Source organism: Coregonus clupeaformis, unplaced genomic scaffold (genome assembly GCF_020615455.1).
Source record: "Coregonus clupeaformis isolate EN_2021a unplaced genomic scaffold, ASM2061545v1 scaf0092, whole genome shotgun sequence".
Classification (NCBI taxonomy): Eukaryota; Metazoa; Chordata; class Actinopteri; order Salmoniformes; family Salmonidae; genus Coregonus; species Coregonus clupeaformis.
In genome coordinates, this window is record NW_025533547.1 from 633,868 (window position 1) to 646,696 (window position 12,829).

General features: G+C 45.2%; 1 protein-coding gene across 1 annotated transcript in view; it reads right to left on the reverse strand.

Annotated features, from left to right (window-relative positions):
• Positions 1-356: 356 nt before the first annotated feature.
• The window catches only part of LOC121534207 (retinoschisin-like), a 74,161-nt gene continuing 61,688 nt past the window's right edge, over positions 357-12,829 (reverse strand). Inside the window, exons 5-6 of the mRNA XM_041840770.1 lie at positions 8,251-8,446; positions 357-543 (exon numbers count right to left, since the gene is read on the reverse strand). Of these exons, the coding sequence (XP_041696704.1) occupies positions 391-543; positions 8,251-8,446 (349 nt within the window). The 3' untranslated portion in view covers positions 357-390. The remainder of the gene's footprint in view (positions 544-8,250; positions 8,447-12,829) is intronic.

The following is a 12,829-nucleotide window of genomic DNA, read 5'->3' on the forward strand; positions in this document are numbered from 1 at the left end:
GGTTAGGGGTTAGGGGTTAGGGGTTAGAGGTGAGGGGTTAGGGGGTTAGGGGTTAGAGGTCAGGAGGTTAGGGGTTAGGGGGTAAAGGTCAGGGGTTAGGGGTTAGGGGTTAGAGGTGAGGGGTTAGGGGTTAGGGGTTAGAGGTCAGGGGTTAGGGGTTAGGGGTTAGGGGTTAGAGGTGAGGGTTAGGGGTTAGGGGTGAGGGGTTAGGGGTTAGGGGTTAGAGGTCAGGGGTTAGGGGTTAGGGGTTAGGGGTTAGGGGTGAGGGGTTAGGGGTTAGGGGGTTAGAGGTTAGGGGTTAGAGGTCAGGGGTTAGGGGTTAGGGGTTAGGGGTTAGAGGTTAGGGGTGAGGGGTGAGGGGTTAGGGGTTAGGGGTTAGGGTCACGGGTTTTAGGGACACTTGTTCATGCACATCAGCAGCTCCATCCGCAGGGCGATGCGGGTGTGCCAGCCCAGAGGGAGGAGCCTAACATAGCGGGCCACAATAGGAGGACGCAGCAGGTTCTGAACGGACGACGAGCGGTCCGAGTTCCCATAGAACACCTGCGGGAACAGAGACACGACATTGGCCAGTCGATAACATGCCCATCTGACATCAACCAATCAGCTGACTAACAGCCTATAGACTATAGTCCCCAAATGGCACCCTATTCCCTATATAGTGCACTACTTTAACCAAGCCCATAGACCCTATTCTCTATGTAGTGCACTACTTTAACCAAGCCCATAGACCCTATTCCCTATGTAGTGCACTACTTTAACCAAGCCCATAGACCCTATTCCCTATGTAGTGCACTACTTTAACCAAGCCCATAGACCCTATTCCCTATGTAGTGCACTACTTTAACCAATCCCATAGACCCTATAGAGTGCCAACATAGATCCTGAGAGGAACTGACAATGATTCCCTTGTGATTCAGTAGCATTACCATTAATCCAGAATTCCCAGCCTGTATACTGACCCTGTTGTTGATCCTACTGCATACTGACCCTGTTGTTGGTCCTACTGCATACTGACCCTGTTGTTGGTCCTACTGCATACTGACCCTGTTGTTGGTCCTACTGCATACTGACCCTGTTGTTGGTCCTACTGCATACTGACCCTGTTGTTGGTCCTACTGCATACTGACCCCTGTTGTTGGTCCTACTGCATACTGACCCTGTTGTTGGTCCTACTGCATACTGACCCTATTGTTGGTCCTACTGCATACTGACCCTGTTGTTGGTCCTACTGCATACTGACCCTGTTGTTGGTCCTCATGTATACTGACCCTGTTGTTGGTCCTACTGCATTCTGACCCTGTTGTTGGTTCTACTGCATTCTGACCCTGTTGTTGGTCCTCCTGTATACTGACCCTGTTGTTGCCAGTCTGGTCCTACTGTATACTGACCCTGTTGTTGGTTCTACTGCATTCTGACCCTGTTGTTGGTCCTACTGCATACTGACCCTGTTGTTGGTCCTACTGTATAATAACCCTGTTGTTGGTCCTACTGTATACTGACCATGTTGTTGGTCCTACTGCATACGGACCCTGTTGTTGGTTCTACTGTATACTGACCCCTGTTGTTGCCAGTCTGGTCCTACTGTATACTGACCCCTGTTGTTGCCAGTCTGGTCCTACTGTATACTGATGCCTGTTATTGATCCTACTGTATATTGACCCTGTTGTTGGTCCTATTGCATACTGACCCTGTTGTTGCCAGTCTGGTCCTACTGTATACTGACCCCTGTTGTTGGTCCTACTGTATACTGACCCTGTTGTTGGTCCTACTGTATACTGACCCCTGTTGTTGGTCCTACTGTATATTGACCCTGTTGTTGGTCCTACTGCATACTGACCCTGTTGTTGGTCCTACTGTATACTGACCCTGTTGTTGATCCTACTGCATACTGACCTTGTTGTTGGTCCTACTGCATTCTGACCCTGTTGTTGGTCCTACTGTATATTGACCCTGTTGTTGGTCCTACTGTATACTGACCCTGTTATTGATCCTACTGTATACTGACCCTGTTGTTGATCCTACTGCATACTGACCCTGTTGTTGGTCCTACTGCATTCTGACCCTGTTGTTGATCCTACTGTATATTGACCCTGTTGTTGGTCCTACTGTATATTGACCCTGTTGTTGGTCCTACTGTATACTGACCCTGTTATTGATCCTACTGTATACTGACCCTGTTGTTGGTTCTACTGCATTCTGACCCTGTTGTTGGTCCTACTGCATACTGACCCTGTTGTTGGTCCTACTGTATAATAACCCTGTTGTTGGTCCTACTGTATACTGACCATGTTGTTGGTCCTACTGCATACGGACCCTGTTGTTGGTTCTACTGTATACTGACCCTGTTGTTGGTCCTACTGTATACTGACCCTGTTGTTGGTCCTACTGCATACTGACCCTGTTGTTGGTTCTACTGTATACTGACCCTGTTGTTGCCAGTCTGGTCCTACTGTATACTGACCCTGTTGTTGGTCCTACTCAATACTGACCCTGTTGTTTGTCCTACTGTATATAATAACCCTGTTGTTGCCAGTCTTGTCCTACTGTACACTGACCCTGTTGTTGATCCTACTGTATACTGACCCTGTTGTTGGTTCTACTGTATATTGACCCTGTTGTTGGTTCTACTGTATACTGACCCCTGTTGTTGCCAGTCTGGTCCTACTGTATACTGATGCCTGTTATTGATCCTACTGTATATTGACCCTGTTGTTGGTCCTATTGCATACTGACCCTGTTGTTGCCAGTCTGGTCCTACTGTATACTGACCCCTGTTTTTGATCCTACTGTATATTGACCATGTTGTTGGTTCTACTGTATATTGACCCTGTTGTTGGTCCTACTGTATATTGACCCTGTTGTTGGTCCTACTGCATACTGACCCCTGTTGTTGCCAGTCTGGTCCTACTGCATACTGACCCCTGTTATTGATCCTACTGTATATTGACCCTGTTGTTGGTTCTACTGTATATTGACCCTGTTGTTGGTCCTACTGTATACTGACCCTGTTGTTGCCAGTCTGGTCCTACTGTATACTGACCCTGTTGTTGCCAGTCTGGTCCTACTGTATACTGACCCCTGTTATTGATCCTACTGTATATTGACCCTGTTGTTGGTTCTACTGTATATTGACCCTGTTGTTGGTCCTACTGCATACTGACCCCTGTTGTTGCCAGTCTGGTCCTACTGTATACTGACCCTGTTGTTGCCAGTCTGGTCCTACTGTATACTGATGCCTGTTATTGATCCTACTGTATATTGACCCTGTTGTTGGTCCTACTGTATACTGACCCCTGTTGTTGCCAGTCTGGTCCTACTGTATACTGACCCTGTTGTTGCCAGTCTGGTCCTACTGTATACTGATGCCTGTTATTGATCCTACTGTATATTGACCCTGTTGTTGGTCCTACTGTATACTGACCCCTGTTGTTGCCAGTCTGGTCCTACTGTATACTGACCCTGTTGTTGCCAGTCTGGTCCTACTGTATACTGATGCCTGTTATTGATCCTACTGTATACCGACCCTGTTGTTGGTCCTACTGTATACCGACCCTGTTATTGATCCTACTGTATACTGAACCCTGTTATTGATCCTACTGTATATTGACCCTGTTGTTGATTCTACTGCATACTGACCCCTGTTGTTTGTCCTACTGTATATAATAACCCTGTTGTTGCCAGTCTTGTCCTACTGTACACTGACCCTGTTGTTGATCCTACTGTATACTGACCCTGTTGTTGATCCTACTGTATATTGACCCTGTTGTTGATCCTACTGTATATTGACCCTGTTGTTGATCCTACTGTATACTGACCCTGTTGTTGCCAGTCTGGTCCTACTGTATACTGACCCTGTTGTTGCCAGTCTGGTCCTACTGTATACTGATGCCTGTTATTGATCCTACTGTATATTGACCCTGTTGTTGGTCCTATTGCATACTGACCCTGTTGTTGCCAGTCTGGTCCTACTGTATGCTGACCCTGTTGTTGCCAGTCTGGTCCTACTGTATACCAACCCTGTTGTTGGTCCTACTGTATACCGACCCTGTTATTGATCCTACTGTATACTGAACCCTGTTATTGATCCTACTGTATATTGACCCTGTTATTGATCCTACTGTATATTGACCCTGTTGTTGGTCCTATTGCATACTGACCCTGTTGTTGCCAGTCTGGTCCTACTGTATACTGACCCCTGTTTTTGATCCTACTGTATATTGACCATGTTGTTGGTTCTACTGTATATTGACCCTGTTGTTGGTCCTACTGTATATTGACCCTGTTGTTGGTCCTACTGTATACTGACCCTGTTGTTGGTCCTCATGTATACTGACCCTGTTGTTGCCAGTCTGGTCCTACTGTATATTGACCCTGTTGTTGGTCCTACTGTATACTGACCCTGTTGTTGGTCCTACTGTATACTGACCCCTGTTTTTGATCCTACTGTATATTGACCCTGTTGTTGGTCCTACTGTATACTGACCCTGTTGTTGGTCCTACTGTATACTGACCCTGTTGTTGGTCCTACTGTATACTGACCCTGTTGTTGATCCTACTGTATATTGACCCTGTTGTTGGTCCTACTGTATACTGACCCTGTTGTTGGTCCTACTGTATACTGACCCTGTTGTTGGTCCTACTGTATACTGACCCTGTTGTTGCCAGTCTGGTCCTACTGTATACCAACCCTGTTGTTGGTCCTACTGTATACCGACCCTGTTATTGATCCTACTGTATACTGAACCCTGTTATTGATCCTACTGTATATTGACCCTGTTATTGATCCTACTGTATATTGACCCTGTTGTTGGTCCTACTGTATACTGACCCTGTTGTTGGTCCTACTGTATACTGACCCTGTTGTTGGTCCTACTGTATACTGACCCTGTTGTTGGTCCTACTGTATACTGACCCTGTTGTTGGTCCTACTGTATACTGACCCCTGTTTTTGATCCTACTGTATATTGACCCTGTTGTTGGTCCTACTGTATACTGACCCTGTTGTTGGTCCTACTGTATACTGACCCTGTTGTTGGTCCTACTGTATACTGACCCTGTTGTTGATCCTACTGTATACTGACCCTGTTGTTGGTCCTACTGTATACTGACCCTGTTGTTGATCCTACTGTATACTGACCCTGTTGTTGATCCTACTGTATACTGACCCTGTTGTTGGTCCTACTGTATATTGACCCTGTTGTTGGTCCTACTGTATACTGACCCTGTTGTTGGTCCTACTGTATACTGACCCTGTTGTTGGTCCTACTGTATACTGACCCTGTTGTTGGTCCTACTGTATACTGACCCCTGTTTTTGATCCTACTGTATATTGACCCTGTTGTTGGTCCTACTGTATACTGACCCTGTTGTTGGTCCTACTGTATACTGACCCTGTTGTTGGTCCTACTGTATACTGACCCTGTTGTTTATCCTACTGTATACTGACCCTGTTGTTGGTCCTACTGTATACCGACCCTGTTGTTGGTCCTACTGTATACCGACCCTGTTGTTGGTCCTACTGTATACTGATGCCTGTTGTTGGTCCTACTGTATACTGACCCTGTTGTTGGTCCTACTGTATACTGACCCTGTTGTTGGTCCTACTGCATACTGACCCCTGTTGTTGCCAGTCTGGTCCTACTGTATACTGACCCTGTTGTTGGTCCTACTGTATACCGACCCTGTTGTTGGTCCTACTGTATACTGACCCTGTTGTTGGTCCTACTGTATAATAACCCTGTTGTTGCCAGTCTGGTCCTACTGTATACTGACCCTGTTGTTGCCAGTCTGGTCCTCCTGTATACTGATGCCTGTTATTGATCCTACTGTATACCGACCCTGTTGTTGGTCCTACTGTATACCGACCCTGCTATTGATCCTACTGTATACTGAACCCTGTTATTGATCCTACTGTATATTGACCCTGTTGTTGATTCTACTGCATACTGACCCCTGTTGTTGCCAGTCTGGTCCTACTGTATACTGACCCTGTTGTTTGTCCTATTGCATACTGACCCTGTTGTTGCCAGTCTGGTCTTACTGCATACTGACCCTGTTGTTGCCAGTCTGGTCCTACTGTATACTGACCCTGTTGTTGGTTCTACTGTATATTGACCCTGTTGTTGGTTCTACTGTATATTGACCCTGTTGTTGGTCCTACTGTATACTGACCCTGTTGTTGCCAGTCTGGTCCTACTGTATACTGACCCTGTTGTTGCCAGTCTGGTCCTACTGTATACTGATGCCTGTTATTGATCTTACTGTATACCTACCCTGTTGTTGATTCTACTGCATACTGACCCCTGTTGTTGCCAGTCTGGTCCTACTGTATACTGACCCCTGTTATTGATCCTACTGTATATTGACCATGTTGTTGGTTCTACTGTATATTGACCCTGTTGTTGGTCCTACTGCATACTGACCCTGTTGTTGGTCCTACTGCATACTGACCCTGTTGTTGATCCTACTGTATATTGACCATGTTGTTGGTTCTACTGTATATTGACCCTGTTGTTGGTCCTACTGTATATTGACCCTGTTGTTGGTCCTACTGCATACTGACCCTGTTGTTGGTCCTACTGCATACTGACCCTGTTGTTGCCAGTCTGGTCCTACTGTATACTGACCCTGTTGTTGCCAGTCTGGTCCTACTCTATACTGACCCTGTTGTTGGTCCTACTGCATACTGACCCTGTTGTTGCCAGTCTGGTCCTACTACATACTGACCCTGTTGTTGCCAGTCTGGTCCTACTGTATACTGATGCCTGTTATTGATCCTACTGTATATTGACCCTGTTGTTGGTTCTACTGTATACTGACCCCTGTTGTTGCCAGTCTGGTCCTACTGTATACTGATGCCTGTTATTGATCCTACTGTATATTGACCCTGTTGTTGGTCCTATTGCATACTGACCCTGTTGTTGCCAGTCTGGTCCTACTGTATACTGACCCCTGTTTTTGATCCTACTGTATATTGACCATGTTGTTGGTTCTACTGTATATTGACCCTGTTGTTGGTCCTACTGTATATTGACCCTGTTGTTGGTCCTACTGTATACTGACCCTGTTGTTGGTCCTACTGTATACTGACCCTGTTGTTGGTCCTACTGTATTCCGACCCTGTTGTTGATCCTACTGTATATTGACCATGTTGTTGGTTCTACTGTATATTGACCCTGTTTTTGATCCTACTGTATACTGACCCTGTTGTTGGTCCTACTGTATACTGACCCTGTTGTTGGTCCTACTGTATACCGACCCTGTTGTTGCCAGTCTGGTCCTACTGTATACTGACCCTGTTGTTGGTCCTACTGTATTCCGACCCTGTTGTTGATCCTACTGTATATTGACCATGTTGTTGGTCCTACTGTATACTGACCCTGTTGTTGCCAGTCTGGTCCTACTGTATACTGATGCCTGTTATTGATCCTACTGTATACCTACCCTGTTGTTGATTCTACTGCATACTGACCCCTGTTGTTGCCAGTCTGGTCCTACTGTATACTGACCCCTGTTATTGATCCTACTGTATATTGACCATGTTGTTGGTTCTACTGTATATTGACCCTGTTGTTGGTCCTACTGCATACTGACCCTGTTGTTGATCCTACTGTATATTGACCCTGTTGTTGGTCCTACTGTATACTGACCCTGTTGTTTGTCCTACTGCATACTGACCCAGTTGTTGCCAGTCTGGTCCTACTCTATACTGACCCTGTTGTTTGTCCTACTGCATACTGACCCTGTTGTTGCCAGTCTGGTCCTACTGCATACTGACCCTGTTGTTGCCAGTCTGGTCCTACTGTATACTGATGCCTGTTATTGATCCTACTCTATATTGACCCTGTTGTTGGTCCTACTGCATACTGACCCTGTTGTTGCCAGTCTGGTCCTACTGCATACTGACCCTGTTGTTGCCAGTCTGGTCCTACTGTATACTGATGCCTGTTATTGATCCTACTGTATATTGACCCTGTTGTTGGTCCTACTGTATATTGACCCTGTTGTTGGTCCTACTGTATATTGACCCTGTTGTTGGTCCTACAGTATAATAACCCTGTTGTTGCCAGTCTGGTTCTACTGTATACTGACCCTGTTGTTGTTCCTACTGCATACTGACCCTGTTGTTGCCAGTCTGTTCCTACTGCATACTGACCCTGTTGTTGCCAGTCTGGTCCTACTGTATACTGACCCTGTTGTTGGTCCTACTGTATATTGACCCTGTTGTTGGTCCTACTGTATACTGACCCTGTTGTTGCCAGTCTGGTCCTTGTAATAGATCCAGTTGAGGTTCTGGTCGGTGCGGTACTGGACACTGTACTTGGTCAGCCACTCATCAGCATCACAGCGACCCTGGGTCAGGATACCTGAAACCACGCCCACATCCTGCAGGTCAATCTGGATCCACTGGCTGTTGTCCTGGAACTTAGACAGCCATGCACACCTGGAGAGGAGGAGGAACAAACATCTTATAATTAGGGCGTTAATTACAGTTAACTGTTAATTATTTTGAAGCATTTAATCGCGTCTCCATTTTTCACCCAAAAGATTCAAAAGTCTGTGTTTCCTCACGGACCCTTTTGAGCGTTACACACAATGCTCTCTGTGTGCCCTTGGCAGCTAGCAGCTGTAGACCCAGCTGGCACAAAACTTTTTTGTTACTTTCTACAACATTGTATTAGGTTGTACAAGGTTGCATATTGGTTACGATAGAACCCTCAAACTCAACTCTGGTCCTCTAAGCCAGTTCCACTGCGTTTTTTCATTGTACCCCTCTAATCAGTGACTGATTTAGACCTGGGACACCAGGTGGGTGGAATTAATTATTAGGTAGAACAGAAAACCAGCTGGCTCTGGACCTCGTAGGGTAAGAGTGGAATACCCCATGCGATAGATCAAACGTTGTGACAACAATTGTCTCAACGTTTTGAGTGTTTGAATTAAAAATTTTCACAAAACGTTTTCAAATGGCTGTTTTTGAAACATTTTACAACGTTCTACAAGGTTGTGGTATCGTACCAGCTGGCACTGCAACGTTCTGCAACATTGTAATTAGATTGTATAAGGTTTCAGAGTCCATGTATCAAACAGTTATTTTGATTAAATTAAAACCAGGAAAATCTGGAGAGTCCCCTGCTGATTGCAGACCCAAAGCTCATATGCAATAGAATAGCAAAAGCCTTACTATACTTGATAAATACAGTATCAATCAAACAGGGTTTATAGAAAATAGGCACCTACAAACAAATACAAGAAAAATGTTCAGTTTAATACAATACACAAAAAAACAAGATATAGATTCATCAATACTGGCTATTGATGCCGAAAAGACAATAGACCGTCTTGAATGTCCTTTTCTATTCAAAACTTTGGAAGCTTTCAACTTTCCAGCTGAAAAAATACATTTAATAAACAATATTATATAAATGTCCTAAAGCTACAATATACACAAATAATACATTATCTTAAAAAAAGGGGCACAAGACAGAGATGTCCCCTCTCCCCCCTCCTGTTTGCACTAGCAATTGAACCGCCTGCAGAAAGAATTAGACAGGACCCAAACGTAACATGTATCAGTATTGGTGAACATAAATATAAACTAAACTTATTTGCAGATGATCTCCTGATATACCTGACCAATATTGAAAAGTCAATGCCCCTCTTGCTAAAAATATTTTCAGAATACTCTAAAATCTCAGGTTATAAAATGAACGTGGAAAAAAACGAAATAATGCCAATATAGTTAAAAATAATAATAACTCATGATCTACATCAATCCTTTAACTGGACCACAAAAAATATAATAAATACTTGCTTAATAAGTGACAACAAACAACAAATATATAAAGATAACGTTAAACCATTACTCAACAATCTGAAAGCAGATCTAATTAAATGGAACAATCTTCCCATAAATCTTGCAGGTAGAATAAACCTCTTCAGAATGGCATGGCTCCCAAAGTTTGTATATTTATTCACGGTAATACCAATTACACGGTCATAATAGACTTTATATGGGCAAATAAAACTCACTGAATAAAAAGGAAAGTTTTACATCTTCCTAAGTCTAAGCGTGTTTTTAACCTTCCACACTTAGAAGTGTATTAACTCGCTCCGAAGGCTTTTACTTGCAACATATAGTTAAATGCACTAAAAGCGGAACAATGGATACATATTGAAGATTCGCATGCTCATCCCCAGAATCTTTCTGGTGAAAGGGTGATTTCACCCTGGGGGAATCTTTCTGGTGAAAGGGTGATTTCACCCTGGGGGAATCTTTCTGGTGAAAGGGTGATTTCACCCTGGGGGAATCTTTCTGGTGAAAGGGTGATGTCACCCTGGGGGAATCTTTCTGGTGAAAGGGTGATTTCACCCTGGGGGAATCTTTCTGGTGAAAGGGTGATGTCACCCTGGGGGAATCTTTCTGGTGAAAGGGTGATTTCACCCTGGGGGAATCTTTCTGGTGAAAGGGTGATGTCACCCTGGGGGAATCTTTCTGGTGAAAGGGTGATTTCACCCTGGGGGAATCTTTCTGGTGAAAGGGTGATTTCACCCTGGGGGAATCTTTCTGGTGAAAGGGTGATGTCACCATGGGGGAATCTTTCTGGTGAAAGGGTGATGTCACCCTGGGGGAATCTTTCTGGTGAAAGGGTGATGTCACCCTGGGGGAATCTTTCTGGTGAAAGGGTGATGTCACCCTGGGGGAATCTTTCTGGTGAAAGGGTGATGTCACCCTGGGGGAATCTTTCTGGTGAAAGGGTGATGTCACCCTGGGGGAATCTTTCTGGTGAAAGGGTGATGTCACCCTGGGGGAATCTTTCTGGTGAAAGGGTGATGTCACCCTGGGGGAATCTTTCTGGTGAAAGGGTGATTTCACCCTGGGGGAATCTGGGTGTCTGAGGCATTTCTAGGTCAGTGAGATGTGTTTCACAGATAATTTGTCAAGGTGACGTGTATGGTGTGTGATTCTGTCAAGGTGACGTGTATGGTGTGTGATTCTGTCAAGGTGACGTGTATGGTGTGTGATTCTGTCAAGGTGACGTGTATGGTGTGTGATTCTGTCAAGGTGACGTGTATGGTGTGTGATTCTGTCAAGGTGACGTGTATGGTGTGTGATTCTGTCAAGGTGACGTGTATGGTGTGTGATTCTGTCAAGGTGACGTGTATGGTGTGTGATTCTGTCAAGGTGACGTGTATGGTGTGTGATTCTGTCAAGGTGACGTGTATGGTGTGTGATTCTGTCAAGGTGACGTGTATGGTGTGTGATTCTGTCAAGGTGACGTGTATGGTGTGTGATTCTGTCAAGGTGACGTGTATGGTGTGTGATTCTGTCAAGGTGACGTGTATGGTGTGTGATTCTGTCAAGGTGACGTGTATGGTGTGTGATTCTGTCAAGGTGACGTGTATGGTGTGTGATTCTGTCAAGGTGACGTGTATGGTGTGTGATTCTGTCAAGGTGACGTGTATGGTGTGTGATTCTGTCAAGGTGACGGGTATGGTGTGTGATTCTGTCAAGGTGACGTGTATGGTGTGTGATTCTGTCAAGGTGACGTGTATGGTGTGTGATTCTGTCAAGGTGACGTGTATGGTGTGTGATTCTGTCAAGGTGACGTGTATGCACCGCCGTTCCTGCTGACTCCATGTGTGGTGTGTGATTCTGTCAAGGTGACGTGTATGGTGTGTGATTCTGTCAAGGTGACGTGTATGCACCGCCGTTCCTGCTGACTCCATGTGTGGTGTGTGATTCTGTCAAGGTGACGTGTATGGTGTGTGATTCTGTCAAGGTGACGTGTATGGTGTGTGATTCTGTCAAGGTGACGTGTATGGTGTGTGATTCTGTCAAGGTGACGTGTATGGTGTGTGATTCTGTCAAGGTGACGTGTATGGTGTGTGATTCTGTCAAGGTGACGTGTATGGTGTGTGATTCTGTCAAGGTGACGTGTATGGTGTGTGATTCTGTCAAGGTGACGTGTATGGTGTGTGACTCTGTCAAGGTGACGTGTATGGTGTGTGATTCTGTCAAGGTGACGTGGTATGGTGTGTGATTCTGTCAAGGTGACGTGTATGGTGTGTGATTCTGTCAAGGTGACGTGTATGGTGTGTGATTCTGTCAAGGTGACGTGTATGGTGTGTGATTCTGTCAAGGTGACGTGTATGGTGTGTGATTCTGTCAAGGTGACGTGTATGGTGTGTGATTCTGTCAAGGTGACGTGTATGGTGTGTGATTCTGTCAAGGTGACGTGTATGGTGTGTGATTCTGTCAAGGTGACGTGTATGGTGTGTGATTCTGTCAAGGTGACGTGTATGGTGTGTGATTCTGTCAAGGTGACGTGTATGGTGTGTGATTCTGTCAAGGTGACGTGTATGGTGTGTGATTCTGTCAAGGTGACGTGTATGGTGTGTGATTCTGTCAAGGTGACGTGTATGGTGTGTGATTCTGTCAAGGTGACGTGTATGGTGTGTGATTCTGTCAAGGTGACGTGTATGGTGTGTGATTCTGTCAAGGTGACGTGTATGGTGTGTGATTCTGTCAAGGTGACGTGTATGGTGTGTGATTCTGTCAAGGTGACGTGTATGGTGTGTGATTCTGTCAAGGTGACGTGTATGGTGTGTGATTCTGTCAAGGTGACGTGTATGGTGTGTGATTCTGTCAAGGTGACGTGTATGGTGTGTGATTCTGTCAAGGTGACGTGTATGGTGTGTGATTCTGTCAAGGTGACGTGTATGGTGTGTGATTCTGTCAAGGTGACGTGTATGGTGTGTGATTCTGTCAAGGTGACGTGTATGGTGTGTGATTCTGTCAAGGTGACGTGTATGGTGTGTGATT